The following is a 15,707-nucleotide window of genomic DNA, read 5'->3' on the forward strand; positions in this document are numbered from 1 at the left end:
ATTTTTGTTAAAATCAAACTAAATTTAATTTTGGACCCTTTGGACCTTTATGTAGACCAATTTGAAAACGGGACCAAAAATTAAGAATCTACATACACAGTTAGATTCGGCATATTAAAGAACCCCAATTATTCAATTTTGATGAAATCAAACAAAGTTGAATTTTGGACCCTTTGGGCCCCTTTTTCCTTAACTGTTGGGACCAAAACTCCCAAAATCAATACCAACCTTCCTTTTATAGTCATAAACCTTGTGTTTAAATTTCATAGATTTCTATTTACTTATACTAACGCTATGGTGGGAAAACCAAGAAAAATGCTTATTTGGGTCCCTTTTTGGCCCCTAATTCCTAAACTGTTGGGACCGAAACTCCCAAAATCAATACCAACCTTCCTTTTGTGGTCATAAACATTGTGCTTAAATTTCATTGATTTCTATTTACTTTAACTAAAGTTATTGTGCGAAAACCAAGAATAATGCTTATTTGGGCCCTTTTTTGGCCCCTTATTCCTAAACTGTTGAAACCAAAACTCCCAAAATCAATCCCAACCTTTCTTTTGTGGTCATAAACCTTGTGTCAAAATTTCATAGATTTCTATTAACTTAAACTAAAGTTATAGTGCGAAAACCAAGAAAATGCTTATTTGGGCCCTTTTTGGCCCCTAATTCCTAAAATGTTGGGACCAAAACTCCCAAAATCAATACCAGCCTTCCTTTTATGGTCATAAACCTTGTGTTAAAATTTCATAGATTTCTATTCACTTTTACTAAAGTTAGAGTGCGAAAACTAAAAGTATTCGGACGACGACGACGACGACGCCGACAACGACGACGACAACGTGATAGCAATATACGACGAAAATTTTTTCAAAATTTGCGGTCGTATAAAAATAATATGCCCTGACAACATGGAAGTGTATCTACACATATATATTTGCCTAATTCCCTGAAGTACTGTGAATATCTTTTGTAGAATGAGACAGATACAACTATCTATTGTGATTATTTCCCTTTGATAATTATGCACATAATGCAAGGGGAAAATGTTCTCCAATGTCATTTAAACAACATTTTATTCAAATAAATATAAATTATTGTTTTTTTGATTGACATATATCGATTTAAAGAAAAACATTTTTAGAATTGTGCAATCCATCATATTTAGGTTAATAATACAAGTTTATTGTTTATTAATTCAAAATTGCATAAGTATAATGAATTCCTTGCTAATTTACAGAAACGGCTAGTGATCAGGAAAGCACAAAAGTTTACAGCAAGCAATGCAATAGAAGGCCAATAAAACTATACACAGAGTGAAAACAATCGTAGAACTGTTGTAGCATATTGAAACATTAGTTCATATTGACAGAACTACCAAAAAAATATATATTAATTTATCTTTTCCACACATTATTGCTAATTATTATGAATATTTTTATTAAAATCTGGAAAAAAGAAATTCTGTGTGAATAAAGAGGGGGGATGGGTCCTGATCCCAAAATCAGGGGATTAAAATAACGAAATCCCGAAATCCCAGGCTTAAAAAAACGAAATCCTGAGGTCCTGAAATTTGAATAAAGAAATTCCCGTATCCTGAAAGGGTCAATCCTGAAATCACGAGCTAAAAACACCAGATCCAGGAGTCCTGATAAAGGTCATATCCCCCCTCAATACACCCCTTCCCAAATGAATTGCTATATATATTTCTAAGATTAGAAAAAAATATCCCTCAAAGTAGTAACAGATATTAGCAGACAAAATAATGTATTCAACATCAGACAAATATCACAAATAATTGCACGTTTTATCGTTCTACAAGTGCTGTACAGGTTAATCCCCCTTGATGAGCTACTTGTCTGCACTTTGTGAAGTTTATGAATGGGACTATGAGTCTTTGTGTTACTATCATCATACATAGAAGATTCTAACTTTGGATTTGCTGACAAGTAAATCTCCGTCATAAAAACTGGTTTCTATTATGACATTCCCACTGAAAAAAGGAAAAATAGTTTTAATTATTCAATTACACACTGTCCAATGAACTCAGGTCATGAAGCTTTTCTTGTCCGTTAGGAAAAAAATCCCCTCTAATTTGAACTCGTTGAAGCATGACTTAAGGGCATTTATTCCCGTTCTTTTTAATTGATTGTTTTTACTATTGACTATTTTTTTAAATTAGAAACCACATTTTTAATGCTTTATTTGTTACATACTGGAAGTCAAGAGGAATTATTATTTGTTTTTCTGATCCTTGTAAGTCTTAATAAAATCGAGAAAGGAAATGGGGAATGTGTCAAAGCGACAACAACCTGACCATGGAGTAGACAACAGCCGAATGCCACCGATGGGTCTTCAATGTAGTAAGAATGTTTTTAAAAATTTTAGTTCATGTAAAATCAGACTTCCATTTTCACTGAACTAGAAGAAATTTTTATTTAGGGGCCAGCTGAAGCCTGTGTTGAAGACCCATTGGTGGCCTTTTGTGTTTTCTGCTCTTTCCTCCGGTTGCTGTACATGTCTCTTTGACACATTCCTCATTTCTTTTCTCAATGTTATCTATAAAGCAAAGAGAAGTAGGTTGTCTGATATCAAGAAGATGTGGTGATCACATATATGATTGCAATATAACTCATTGAAATTCTTACTTTAGAACATTAGCTGGCATCATCTGACTTTCTGGAGCTGCTTCTATCACAGACTGCCATGTATTAGTGGAATCAGGAATTACAAAGCCAAATTCAAAATACCATTCTAAAAAAAAATTATATAGGTGATGATTACATGTATATATATGTATCTAAGTTTGTAATTATTAAATTTTTAAAGAACAACTATCTAAAACAGTATGCACATTTTAATTTTTTTTGTAAAACTCATTTCATTGTATTCAAAAGCATACTTTTGAAAAACTGGTTAGAACTCACAAAAGTGAAACAGATTTATGGTCATTTGGCTCCAATAACATCTGAGACTTTATTTTAATACAAAATAAATGTGGAATGTGTTCATGGGACACAGATAATGCCACCGCTTGCATATAATGTTATAAAGGGACATAAACTAAGAACTGTAAAAGTGACACTGCCAAAATTTAGTACCTGATCCGAGCTTTATGGAATCAGCATTTCATAATATTTGGTAAAGGCAAACTTAAGTTTAATAGGAGATTTTTTTTCCATTTGTGAAGGGGCATAACTCTAGAACAGTAAAAGTGATTCCACAAGAATTCAAACTTGATCCATGTTTTGTGGACAAAAGCATTGTGTATAGCATCCATAACAAATGGTTGAGGAAAAATTAAGTTATAGATTGGAAATGAAAAATTCAGCAATTTGCATTTGTAAAGGGAGATAATTCGTGAAAGGTAAAAGTTGAGAAAGGAAAAACTGATCTATGTTTTTTGGTATTAAGCATTGTGTTTAAGGATGTTTGCGTGTCATAGTTTGGAGTTTTTGTCAGATTTTCGGAATCCTCTGGTTTGATCCATTTGAATGCCTTAAAAAAAAATTGCCCATGGACCCCCATTTTTCTTTTTTTAAATCTTTTACATGTATAATTTTAAGCCTTTTGTAAAAGTCTTATAAAATCTGATTTATTTTTAAATAGTATTTGAGAACTTGAACTGTTTACTGATAAAGGTATGAAAAATCAAGAGAGAATATTTTCACGCCACAATTCTAATGGCAAATATCTAGAAAACAAGCACATTGACCCCTATATTTTTTTGGCTTTTTTGATTCCCTAATCCCTCCCCTATCAATATATATACTAGTTTAAGAAAAGTTATTTATTTTGAAACTGAGCAGCAAACATCCTCAAGTTACATAAAGTGGTTGAAGCAAAGTAAGTAAGAGATTTGAAACCAATGTTTGAACATACAGATGTCCGGATGGCGGATGCACAAAAATATGGACAAGTGTAAAACTTAATGCCCTCTCCACTAGGGTTTGGACATAAAAATCCACAAAAAAGAGAGAAATTCACATATTAATAAGAAAGGAATAGGAGTAAAATCCAGTTGATTGAGCCAGAATATATATAAGTATAAAGTGGTCTTAAATTTTTGTATACATGTCTTCTTCAGCTAATGAAATCTTGGCCTTTATGTGGTTAGAATTGACTGATTTTACAATAAAATATTTTAAACTATAACTATTTCCTTATTCTGAATTGTTGTGAAGTTCAAAATCCAACACAATTGTCTATTTATAACTGCACAAACTTTTAACTTTCAGCTATGGATTTAAAAATTTAGTTTCTAACCTTGTCTCAGACATTTTGCTCTCATAGACCTATTTGTATGTACCGATTAGTGTTATACTTGTTTTGAAGTGAATCTAATTCATTGTGACTTGGATGGTGGGTTGGCATTCATACCGCATCTTCTTATTTCTATGAACATCTAACTACACATAAATATGAGCATACCTTCTAAAATTTTGCCTTTGAAGTAAACTTTTTGTTCTAATCTAAATTTGTCCATCTGTTCCTTTGAAGAAAAATTAATTTCTCTGGATACTGTTTTACATTTTAAGATCTTCTTGGGTACACGAGCTAAAATATATAATATGGTAAACATCTTATTTTTTATCACTAAAATTAATAATGGAATAGAAATATAATTATTGCTATAATATACATGTAGCATGGTAAACATCTATCTTATTTTGACCACTAAAATTAATTATGAATTAGAAATATATCAATGATATTAAATATTACAAAAAATCCAAGACAGCAACATGCTATATATATGTGATATGGGTTTTAGCTCATTGTTAAAGGATGTTAACTTTTACATCAATTGTCTTTGATGGACAATGTTTCTTACTTTTCATCATGCTACAAAATTGAGATTGGAAATGGGGAATGTGTCAAAGAGACAACAACCCTGCCATAGAACAGACAACAGCAGAATGTCACCAATAGGTCTTTAATGTAGAGAGAAACTCCCGCACCCTCAGACATCCTTCAGCTGGCCCCTAAACAAATACATATATTTTTTTATAAACTTGCTGTTTTGTATTTGTGCTGCTTTCAAATTGACTTTGGCAAAAATCCTGAGTATATTTCTGACTTGTCAGCTGACAATCTAAAGGAAACACAAATCTGCTTCTTTATCTGTAACAATTATACCCATATCAGGTGTACTGGATGTTCACAGGAATGCATATAAGTTAGAGGGATAAATATATCTACTGAGAAATTCAAGATTAATATGACTGGTGAGTATTTATAAAAGATAATTTTTTTTTATTAATACGTCATGTACCATATTTGGTCATGTATAGTCTACACTTTTTTTTTATGAATACGTCATTTACCATATTTGGTCTTGTATTAAGTCTACACTTTTTTTACTTAAAACTGATACTGTTATTTGCAAAACATAGTTTCTACATGCTCATAAAGCATACATGTAGTATTGTACATTGAACACATTGTGACCATTTATAAGGAAAAAGTCTGTTTCAAGAGAGATTTATAATTCTAACTTATCTCATCTGTTTTTATACAATTATTTACCTTCATGATCTTTATCTGGAGATGACCTGTAAAATAGTTCAAACTAATTAGTTACAGTGAAAATTGTATGCTACTATTATTTTCAACTGGTTAATTCTTAACTTATCATACTAATGGGTATTTCACAAGATTGTGTCTTGCTGCATGCATTATTATTTTTTTGTGATATTGTCTTCATTTATTCAATTATACAGCAGCAGATATGAGTGTAGTTCAGTGTGATTTCCTATAGCTATACCTACATGTATATACTGCTTTCTATAAGACTAGAGTGAGTATTCTTTGCTTAGTGGACCAGAACATAAATAAAGATATTTGCCACTGGACATAAACAACAACCAACTATCACTATTTACTATTTTACATTGTATTCATATGGTTTTCCTTACAACTTTAGTTTTTGTTGCTTGTCAAACTTGAATAACAACTTTAACCTGAACTTGGTGAAGCGGGACAGACAGACGGATAAAAGGACAGACTAACAAACAAACACACAGACAGAAAAACATATAACATAAAAATGGATTTTACAAACCACACATTGATGACAGTCCTAATGGCTAAATCTTGATCTTCCTCAGCAATGTTTTTTTTTTTTGGGGGGGGGGGGGGGGGGAGGGGGGCTTTAATGATTTAGGTGTTGATATACATTTTGTACATCTCTCTCATAACTAAATTAAGTTTCCTTTTTTGAAATATTTGTGTTGTTTTGTAAAATTTTTAAACATATATATACAGTGTCATGTATATATGATTTATTTATTGTGTACAGGTATTGTTACTATAGTAACTATCCAGCTGTCCTCTAGTAAGCGAGATCATATATCATATCTAAATATTACATGTATATTGAAATGTTTAATCATACATACAGATCATCACTGGACTGCCATAATATTCTACCACTGTCAGCATCTCGTAAATTCATCCAATTACTTTTTTTGTGTTAAGGAAACTTCTTGAATTGAATATGACATGTATGATTTAAGCCCTGTTGACCATATAAGTTCCATGAATTACTAAACTAGAAAGACTTTTATACATTAACATGATTTAATTGAAAGTCAATAACTAAAATAACAAGTGGTGTGATTACCAATGAGACAACTATCCACCAGACGGCAGACACCAAATAATGTATATGGACCATAATTTGGTATTCAGCCTTTGGTTTCTTTTTATATCCTTTTTTATAAGTTCTAAAATTTTAACTTTTATTTTGTGGGTTGTGTTGGTGTTAGAATAGTATGAATGGAAAAATTGAGTTTTTCGAGAAAAAATTAATACATTTTGATTCACCGTTTACGTGACATGAAACCAAACAGGAAACCAATCTTTATTTTCTTTATTTTGAACAATATAATTCAAAAGGCATAAATAAACACCATTACTAGTGTTACTTGCTTCATGTTAATATTTAAAATCTATTTTCAATGTTATATTAAAGTTTTTTTTAAACCTGACAGGAAACCATAAGAAACCGAAAGCATTTTTTTAGTTTTATTTTATTGCGAAATCTGCTTAAAATAATCTGAACAGTATACTTTTTCTTAAAATCCATCTTAAATGTAACAGTATTATAAAACTCCTAAATATGTGCTTGTTTTGAAAACAATTAGTACAATTTATTCAGAATTTTCCATATTTTCTTCATTGATACAGGATACCATAATCGTTGTATTTTCATGTTTAAGCCAAAAAAATGTATTTATATTTGGTTTTGATATTCCAGTTATATACAATTTATTCCAAATCATTGGCAATGTCAATGAATGTAACATTCTTTAAATCCAGTAAAGAAAAAAACTTTTAACTTGGAATTATAGCGCACCCTATCGAACCTTTCCATAGATTCACCTGCAAGTTACCTGTCCATTTAAACTTTTGGCAGTTCTATTGTCCCATCTAACAAATACAACAGGTATTGTTCTCTGTATAGTTTATTCACCAGGACCTTTAAATTTCTTCTAAGAGAAATCTATCACTTATTGATTAATCTACCTGAGTAAAAAAATTATCTGCTAAATTAAATGGAAATAGCATGTGTACTATTTATAAAAAAAACTATATGAGTTTGAATGTATTATATTTTCAATCTGTTGAATGTAAACACTGATTCAAACATTAATAAAAGTTGATTCCTAAAAAAAATTAACATTATTCCTATTTCCAAAAAAAAATTGATAAAAAAAACTAAAAAATGTTGATGTTTATATATTAAGGCCTTCTTAAACGTATTCTATAACTAAACAAAAACTAAAAGATGCAAATTTTCATACGAACAATATTTTTTATTTTAAAAACAAACTGTTTATGATTAAATTATTATTTATTGTTAACAGATTGAAAAAAATATTATAAATGGTTCATAAACACGAAATTACAGTCATTTCTTTTTATGTGAAACATGTAATTTCTATCAATTTAGCAGATAATTTTTTTACTCAGGTAGATTAATCAATGAGTGATATATTTCTCTTAGAAGAAATTTAAAGGTCTGAGTGAATAAACTATACAGAAAACAATACCTGTTGTATTTGCTAGATGGGACAATCGAACTGCCAAAAGTTTAAATGGACAGGTAACTATCAGGTGAATCTATGGAAAGGTTCAATAGGATTCGCAATAAAATCTTTAAAATAGGCACAATGTGATACTTGTGACCTGTACACCATCTACATGGTTTCCACATCTTAACCTACTTTAGTGGGCTAAAATCAATAAAGTACTTCCTTTCAAGTCATGCATGGTAAAAGTTTACTTCTCCTTTGACAAGTTTATTGCGTTTCTGATAAGTGTTTGCAGAACATGAATAAAAAATATTAATTAAAAACTGTGACAAAGATTCCAACTTTGTACATTTCAAGTGTAACGGTATATTAACATGTATTTTTTATTAAATTATATTTATTCACCTAAAATATCCAGTAATATTTACTGCTGAAGTTAAATCAATCCAACGAGCATTGGTACAATGATAAGAAACGTATTTTCGATTGATTTTTCATAGGACTCTTCACGCCAGTATCGGGAAACGAAGTGTGTTCTAACGTCTGTCAAATATGAAATCGATTTTGTCAAGTCATTGGGCATTTATTTTCACACAGGATCGTATGTAACATAATGCACATAGGAAAAATAACAGACCACCGGCGCAATCTCTTTGACAATTGCATGTTCCTCTTTTAAACAAGACGAAACAAGTCTACAGATTATGTTTGCTAACATCCCGTTGGAAACAAAAACAATGTTTAGACCTAGTATTTCGTACATCAAGCCGTAATGGCGTTGTCACATGTTAGTCACATGTTTCACGTATGACCGGAAATGATTAGAACTTAAGGACAAAAACAATTTTGATAAATAACTGGACTTCTGTTTCGTGTGAAATGTAACGCATAACGATAACGTAATTTTCTTACTTAATTATTACGAAGATCAAAACAAGAATGTAAATCATCTCGGATTTACCTGTTTGAACATCTCGCGAGAGTTCATATTTGCATATTGTTTTTAAGAATTCTATTACAACAAAGCAGATTACATCATCTAAAAATTGCGTTACGAAATCGGACACAAAAATCACGCCACTGTTCTTACATCTGCTACATAAATACTTATAGTTCTCGGCATTTTCTTCTCACTATTCTTATTGGTCGATGTTCTTTGTTATTTGAAAGCAAAAGTTACGAATTTGCCGGTGACGATTATCTATAAATCAGTCAGCGTTATGCTCTTCGGAAGCAAAAAGTAACGTGAGAAACGACACAAAAATACGGTTGTAGAATCTTTTAAATTCATATATTTTAAAAAAATTTCTAGGGAAGAGTAGCATACACTTGTATGTTGATAAAAATAATGGCATCTTTAGATGTAGTTGCAACTTTTCTTACAGTATTTCACATTTTATCACTTTTCTATAGTTATACGAAACGAAGCCCAATAGCAAATTATGGTCCATATACATGTAAACAAATGTATTTAAAACCATACAGACTTCAACTAGTCAAACACATACCGCACAGAAAGCTATTGAACTCCCCTAATGTCAGACAAATATAATTCTAAAGAAAGCAAGAGAAACTAACCAAAAGCTGAACTATTTAAGAAATCCTTTGCTTATTCTGGATCAGTATTATGGAATGGACTACCACACAAAATGCGTAAAGCTCAAAACACTTTTGCTTTTAAGCAAAGTATCAAGAAGTACCTAACACAATCCTGATAAGAAATGTTTGCTACAATGCATTTGTCATGTTTGTAATGTTTATTTTTTATTTTCATTTGATTTTTTTTGACTACATGTATACTTCTTTAACAGCATTATATCTTATGTTAATAACAATGCATTGAACTACATGACTGTAAATTAACTATGTGTAAATATCTGTTTTGATTGTATTGTAATTTGTATGTGAGGGCCTCAGGGAAGATTAGTTTATTGTAACTAACTGAGTTTACCCGCTTTAAATAAAGAATTTATTATTATTATTATTACTAACATCCAAATTAACACAATTCTTTGAACATGTTGAAAAGGTTCTGTCATCATTATCTTTGGTGATTAACTTTCAGATATATCCTATAATATCTGATGTACAGTAGTTGTCGTTTGTTTATGTAATATATACGTGTTTCTCGTTTCTCGTTTTGTTTATATAGATTAGACAGTTGGTTTTCCCGTTTGAATAGTTTTACACTAGTAATTTTGGGGCCCTTTATAGCTTGTTGTTCGGTGGGAGCCAAGGCTCCGTGTTGAAGGCCGTACTTTAACCTATAATGGTTTAATTTTTAAATTGTTATTTGGATGGAGAGTTGTCTCATTGGCACTCACAACACATCTTCCGATATCTATATAATGTTCTTTTTTATAAAAAAAAATTAATCAGTCATGTCAGAACTGTAAACCACTTCATCATTGTTATTACATTTGTACCTTCTTGACCTTATTATTTTTTTTATTTTTTTTTTTTTGGGGGGGGGGGATGTTATATATATCAGTATGTATGGTCAGTTTATGTTTCTGTTTGTATTAAAGAGAGAGTTGTTCCCCATTTGTCAGTATTTTATATCTATGTTTGTGACGTCATCTTTGTCTGATTAAAATATAGATGCTGGAAGCAGATATGTTTTGATGTGTCGGAATATAATCGCCTCCATCCATGCTACCACAGCTATTCCCCTAGTCTGTAATAAAATATAGAGTGAGAAAAATGGTATCAGGTCCGTTCGCGCCCAATATACTTTCGCACCCTACACGTTCGCACCTCGCACATTCGCACCCAAGGTCCGTTGCACTCTACATGTTCCAATTTTAATTCAAATTCCAGTTGAATAATATTAAAATCATGATTGTTTTTTTTAATTGATTTGAATTAAATACTGAATGTATTTATGGCTTGGTATGAGTGTGAGCAAGTCACTTTTGATTTTAAGTTTCCAACTTAATAAAATCCTTAGATTGAAGGGGAAAGTTTAAAAATAAGAAGAACAGCTAGATTAACTATGCTATATAAAATAAATTGGGGGTTAGTTGACCGTGAGTTCCCTGGAAGGCCGACAATATTCAACAATATTTGATAGACTTACTAGGGGGAAACATAATGTGAGCAAGTCACTTATGATTCCGGAATTTATTCATGTGTAACCGGTAATTTTCTATTTTTATTGCAACCGGAACCACTGTTTTGATGACGTATTAATATGCACTTATGATAACGCTGGAATGAATCAAAGAAACATCTTAAAATAAGCCTTTTTATACCATCTGCAGGACTACACAGTACCTATGAAATAAAGATCATTCATCAATATGTCACTTTCTATCAGCCTCACTATACACCTGGCTACATGAGTAAAAGATTGAATATCTTTAATACAAAACACAAAAGATAATTGTTTTTAACAGCTTGGTCCCTTTGATCTGAAACAATGAAATAATAAAATATAGCAATCCACTATTATATAAACCGAAACCTGATAAAATTTATTCAACGCACAAAAAAAAACGTAGTCATGCAGAATCTCACTTCATTTTGAAACAAGTCAATGAAACAAAGTTATAGGCAATACACTAAACAAAACATGATTAAGTGTTATTCAGCACAAAATAAAACGTTGACAGAATCCCACTTTAAATAGAAAGGAATATTATTTTTTTTAACAATACACTCAAAAAACATGATTAAGATTTATTCAACACATAAAAAATGCTGCCTCGCTTTATTTTGAGACAATAAAATCAATTAATGAATTATACTTTGAAGAATACTATTTGCCAAAACTTGATTACAAAGTTATTTTAAACACAAAACCAATTAACATGTAGGGTGCGAACATGTGGGGTGCAAACATGAGTGGGTGCGAACGTGAATGGGCGCAAACGGACCCGGATTCGAGAAAAATACGGGAATTTGACAATACAGTAATTAAGGCGAATCACGGATCAGAACCCCCCAATAATTTAGAAGGTTTACTAGTCCAAATAATTATGACCGTAGGAAGGCGTCCCAGAAAAAAATTAAAATAGCCTTGCCAAACGTCATAAAATGCCTTGCCAAACGTCATAATTATTTGGACTAAATTAAAAGGTTTACCACATACAAATCTGTGTCTGACTGTGACAATAGGGACATTTGGAAAACAAAAGGATGTCATGTAGTCATAAAGTTAAGAAGTAGATATATAAAAAAGGTCGACCAAGGGAATTTCAGTTTGCATGTGATATGATTTATCATAAATGTCAAAAATCAGGATGTCTCTAGACGCCGATGTTAGATTTTGAAATTTATCATGTTTCATGAAAATGATTGATGTGAAAATATGAACAGTTATCTTGATTAAGGATACAGTTTGAATCCTTTCATTATGTCCTCTGCTTTTGATGGCATATTGATTTATAATTGTGTTTTATCAAAACTAGTCTGGTTCTATTTCACGATTCTCCAATGTCAACAATTTAGAAGTAGTTCGTAAAATTTTCCTACGCGACAATCTGTATCAAGTGAATGTTTGTATGATCTTTTTGGTTATAATGATAAAAAAAACGAACTCTTTAATTATTTGCAACGATATTCGCAAGTTTTGACCCATTTCAGTGAATATATTCAGTAAAGAAAGTAACCAGGTTGAAAATTAGTATCATTAGACCTATTTCTCGCACTTACCGGAAAGCGTCCTATTTTCAATAAATGATGTTGTTCGGCTTATGTGGGACGATGGACTGACCTGTTTCTAAAAATCATAGTCAACACTCAGAACGTTAAGGAAACCATATATGTAAATACATATTGTTGTTCAACGAATATAAATGTCATTACTGTATTGATTCCTTCTTTTTCTTTGGTTGTGGTAACTTCATTTATGAAATTTAAACAAGCCCTCCTCTTCAGATAATTTTCATAAAATTTATCACTTATATACATCACAGGCACTTGTTTCTATCCATTGGAAGAACCACTATCCACGTATATTTACGATACGTTGATAGTAGGTCTTCCAATGGATAGAAACAAGTGCCTGTGATATACATGTACAATGTAAACATATACATTGTAGCTGGTATTAACTTAGTCCAAATAATTATAACATCTTGAAAGGCTATTATATTTTTTTGTTGCAAATAATTATAACATCTTGAAAGGCTATTATATTTTTTTGTTGCAGGAAGGCGTCAAAGTAAAAATTCAAAATAGCCTTCCAATACGTCAAAAATATTTGGATAAGCATACACCTTATCACTAATCCCGGCTGACCCGGCCGCTTGAACTTTTGATGCATACAACAATCACTTTTCCTTTGTGGCGTCAGATATTTATGTTTTATGACGTCAAAGTTTTACGGGAACCTGTGTGATATACAGTACTCTTCAAAAATATCGATTCGATAACTTTTTTCTCCGATTTCCGTGTTTCTCGGAATCACACCGTGTACCGCGGATTTCACTCCTAAAATCCTCCAAAGATTCTCTCCCAACACCGCGTGGCTGTTAATTGGTTTATTGCCCATCGGATGTACTTCAAATTAACGACGCGTGACAACATAATTGGATTACCCAGATAATTTACCTTTGAACATTTAATCGATCTTGGTTGCACAGGTGTGCTTTAAAATCACGGTATTATAAATTGAACAAATGTTTTCCTTTCTTTGACAGATAAAGATGTGACAATATCATTTAGAATAAGATAATTATTATCTTTTATATTTGTGTCTTATGCCGTTATCTTTAAAATAGAACGTACATACGAAAAAGTATGAAGAAAATTGTTATTTTGTGTTTCTATTACAGTCCGGTCAGGTCATACATTGTGATTTTTTCAGCAAGGACGATTTTTTGCCACAATTAGTTTCTTTTATAACTTATTCAATAAGCAATATCAGTGCAGTAATTGTTCATTATTAAAAAATCAACTGGCTAATAAAATCATGTTGTTTTTTTGGTAACCTGATTCATCGGATCATCAAGTAAACTTAATTTATTGAGCAATGTAAAATATGATGTTTCACTGCCTCGGTACATTTATACAGACTTGAATAATTCAAATTACGAACAGAAACTGTTAAATGACAACTCTGTTGACAAAGTAAATAATTTCAAGTGATATTGATAGTGCTCGTCATTTTCGCATTTTACGGAACGGTTTTCAAATTGACGAAAGTATTTATATCAATTTCGTCATTTGAATTTGGAAAGTGAAAAATATTTCCACATTAATTATATAATAAATGTACTATAATTCTACCAGTGTTTGACAAGTTTATGACGCTCAATCATTTTACGTTTACAAAAGATGTTAAAAGTTGTGATGATAAGTAATCCGCTTATCGCTATCCGATAGGTCACTAATCCTTTAATTATTAATAAAATTTATCAAACCTCATAATTGCCCATCATAATATTCTATTCCAGTTAAATCAGTCATCATTTTATTTTCAAAATTTCCCAACGGCCTACAATTGGCATTTCTTTATATACGATAACGTATTATCATGATTATTGTCATTTGAATACAATCAATCACCCCGGACAATTTCCATCATAATTTCAATTAATACATCACCAACTGTAAATCTATATTATTGACCATGGACATGTAACTAATGTACTTTCTTTTTTGAAAGATAAAACATTAAAATTCAAATAGTTAAAAATGTGTTCACGTTTATTCGGATAAGAATTATATTTTCCCGGTAAATCAATTGTAAAAGGACCTTCTGGAGCCTCAATACGATTGCACAAAAATGTCGTTCTGCAACTTTAGAAACCTTGAATGGACTTTCCCACGGTCGGCCAGAAAGGTCACCTGAGTTTACTAGTATTTTTTCCCGCCCTTTTAAAAACTCGTGCTGTGGATAACATTGATGTTAACTATTTTTAGCATTTAACATTGTTAAGTAAGTCAAGTTCAAGTTCAACCCAAACTGTTGATAACTGAGATGTGTATCGTGGAATTGTCTTCGCACGGCAAATAATTGTTTTTAAAATCTTTTTGTTGAAAATACACAAATTTACATTCATTGTGCGAAAGTTAATATTAAACAAAGACGAATTAATGCAGCTGGAAGTATTCCTGTTGTAACGGAAATGTATTATTATTCTGCTGTACTGCCAACAAATCGTAAAACGAAAATGCCGTAAGTGTTAAGCATAACGAATGGTGAATAATATTTTCCTTTTTACTTGAATATACCAAACTTTCAAACACGTAATTTTATTTAACTGCTCAGATTAATTTAGCGAAAGTTTCCTGTTATTTTTACACAAATATGCTGATTTCGTAAATAAAATATTAATTTACTGGTGAAGACATCGAGGTCAAAATTAAGTATTTTTCATTTTTATAAAACTTAAATACAATTGAAAGAATTAACAACAACATTTTGCTTTTAAATCTTTTATTTATTCCAGCAATTAGATAATCGTAAAAAGAAAATGCCGTAGATTTACACAATTATTACGGGGCAATTATTTTGTCTAATGAATGGTGAATAAATTTTCCTTTTTACTTGCATATATATAAAACTTTTAGACTTTAATATAATTTTTAAATAAAGACTTTAACTTTGAAGTAGAATATTTTGTTTTTCACATATTCCGCTATATTTTATAATCGTTTTTTTTAAAGCAAGTACATAAAGGTTAAGATATTTTTAGATGGGCTAACAAAAAATACGAAAAT

The 15,707-nt window shown here is 31.0% G+C and overlaps 2 protein-coding genes across 5 annotated transcripts in view; one reads left to right on the forward strand and one right to left on the reverse strand.

Moving 5' to 3' along the window:
• Positions 1-892: 892 nt before the first annotated feature.
• Positions 893-12,527, reverse strand: LOC134693210 (retinal rod rhodopsin-sensitive cGMP 3',5'-cyclic phosphodiesterase subunit delta-like). Its single transcript, XM_063553945.1, has 6 exons — positions 12,376-12,527; positions 6,399-6,461; positions 5,527-5,552; positions 4,429-4,554; positions 2,646-2,751; positions 893-1,990 (listed from the first exon to the last, which is right to left on the reverse strand). Exons 1-6 carry the CDS (start codon positions 12,414-12,416, stop codon positions 1,909-1,911), a joined length of 444 nt encoding a protein of 147 aa, XP_063410015.1. The 5' UTR covers positions 12,417-12,527; the 3' UTR covers positions 893-1,908.
• A 156-nt stretch (positions 12,528-12,683) lies between these two features.
• The window catches only part of LOC134693213 (peroxisomal targeting signal 1 receptor-like), a 41,001-nt gene continuing 37,977 nt past the window's right edge, over positions 12,684-15,707 (forward strand). For all 4 annotated transcript variants that reach the window (XM_063553947.1, XM_063553948.1, XM_063553949.1 and 1 more), the window contains exon 1: positions 12,684-12,804. The gene's annotated coding sequence lies outside the window, so the exon portion shown is untranslated. The remainder of the gene's footprint in view (positions 12,805-15,707) is intronic.

The sequence above is a fragment of the Mytilus trossulus genome, chromosome 12, assembly GCF_036588685.1.
Source record: "Mytilus trossulus isolate FHL-02 chromosome 12, PNRI_Mtr1.1.1.hap1, whole genome shotgun sequence".
NCBI classification, from domain to species: domain Eukaryota; kingdom Metazoa; phylum Mollusca; class Bivalvia; order Mytilida; family Mytilidae; genus Mytilus; species Mytilus trossulus.

Excerpts from the sequence above, each read along its gene's own strand:
- LOC134693210 (XM_063553945.1), bottom strand. The coding sequence starts at position 12,416 with ATGCCATCAAAAGCAGAGGACATAATGAAAGGATTCAAACT. Across the intron at positions 4,555-5,526 it reads TCCAGATAAAGATCATGAAG|CTCGTGTACCCAAGAAGATC; the intron begins GTAAATAATTGT and ends TATATATTTTAG. Across the intron at positions 1,991-2,645 it reads ATGCCAGCTAATGTTCTAAA|TGGGAATGTCATAATAGAAA; the intron begins GTAAGAATTTCA and ends TCCTTTTTTCAG.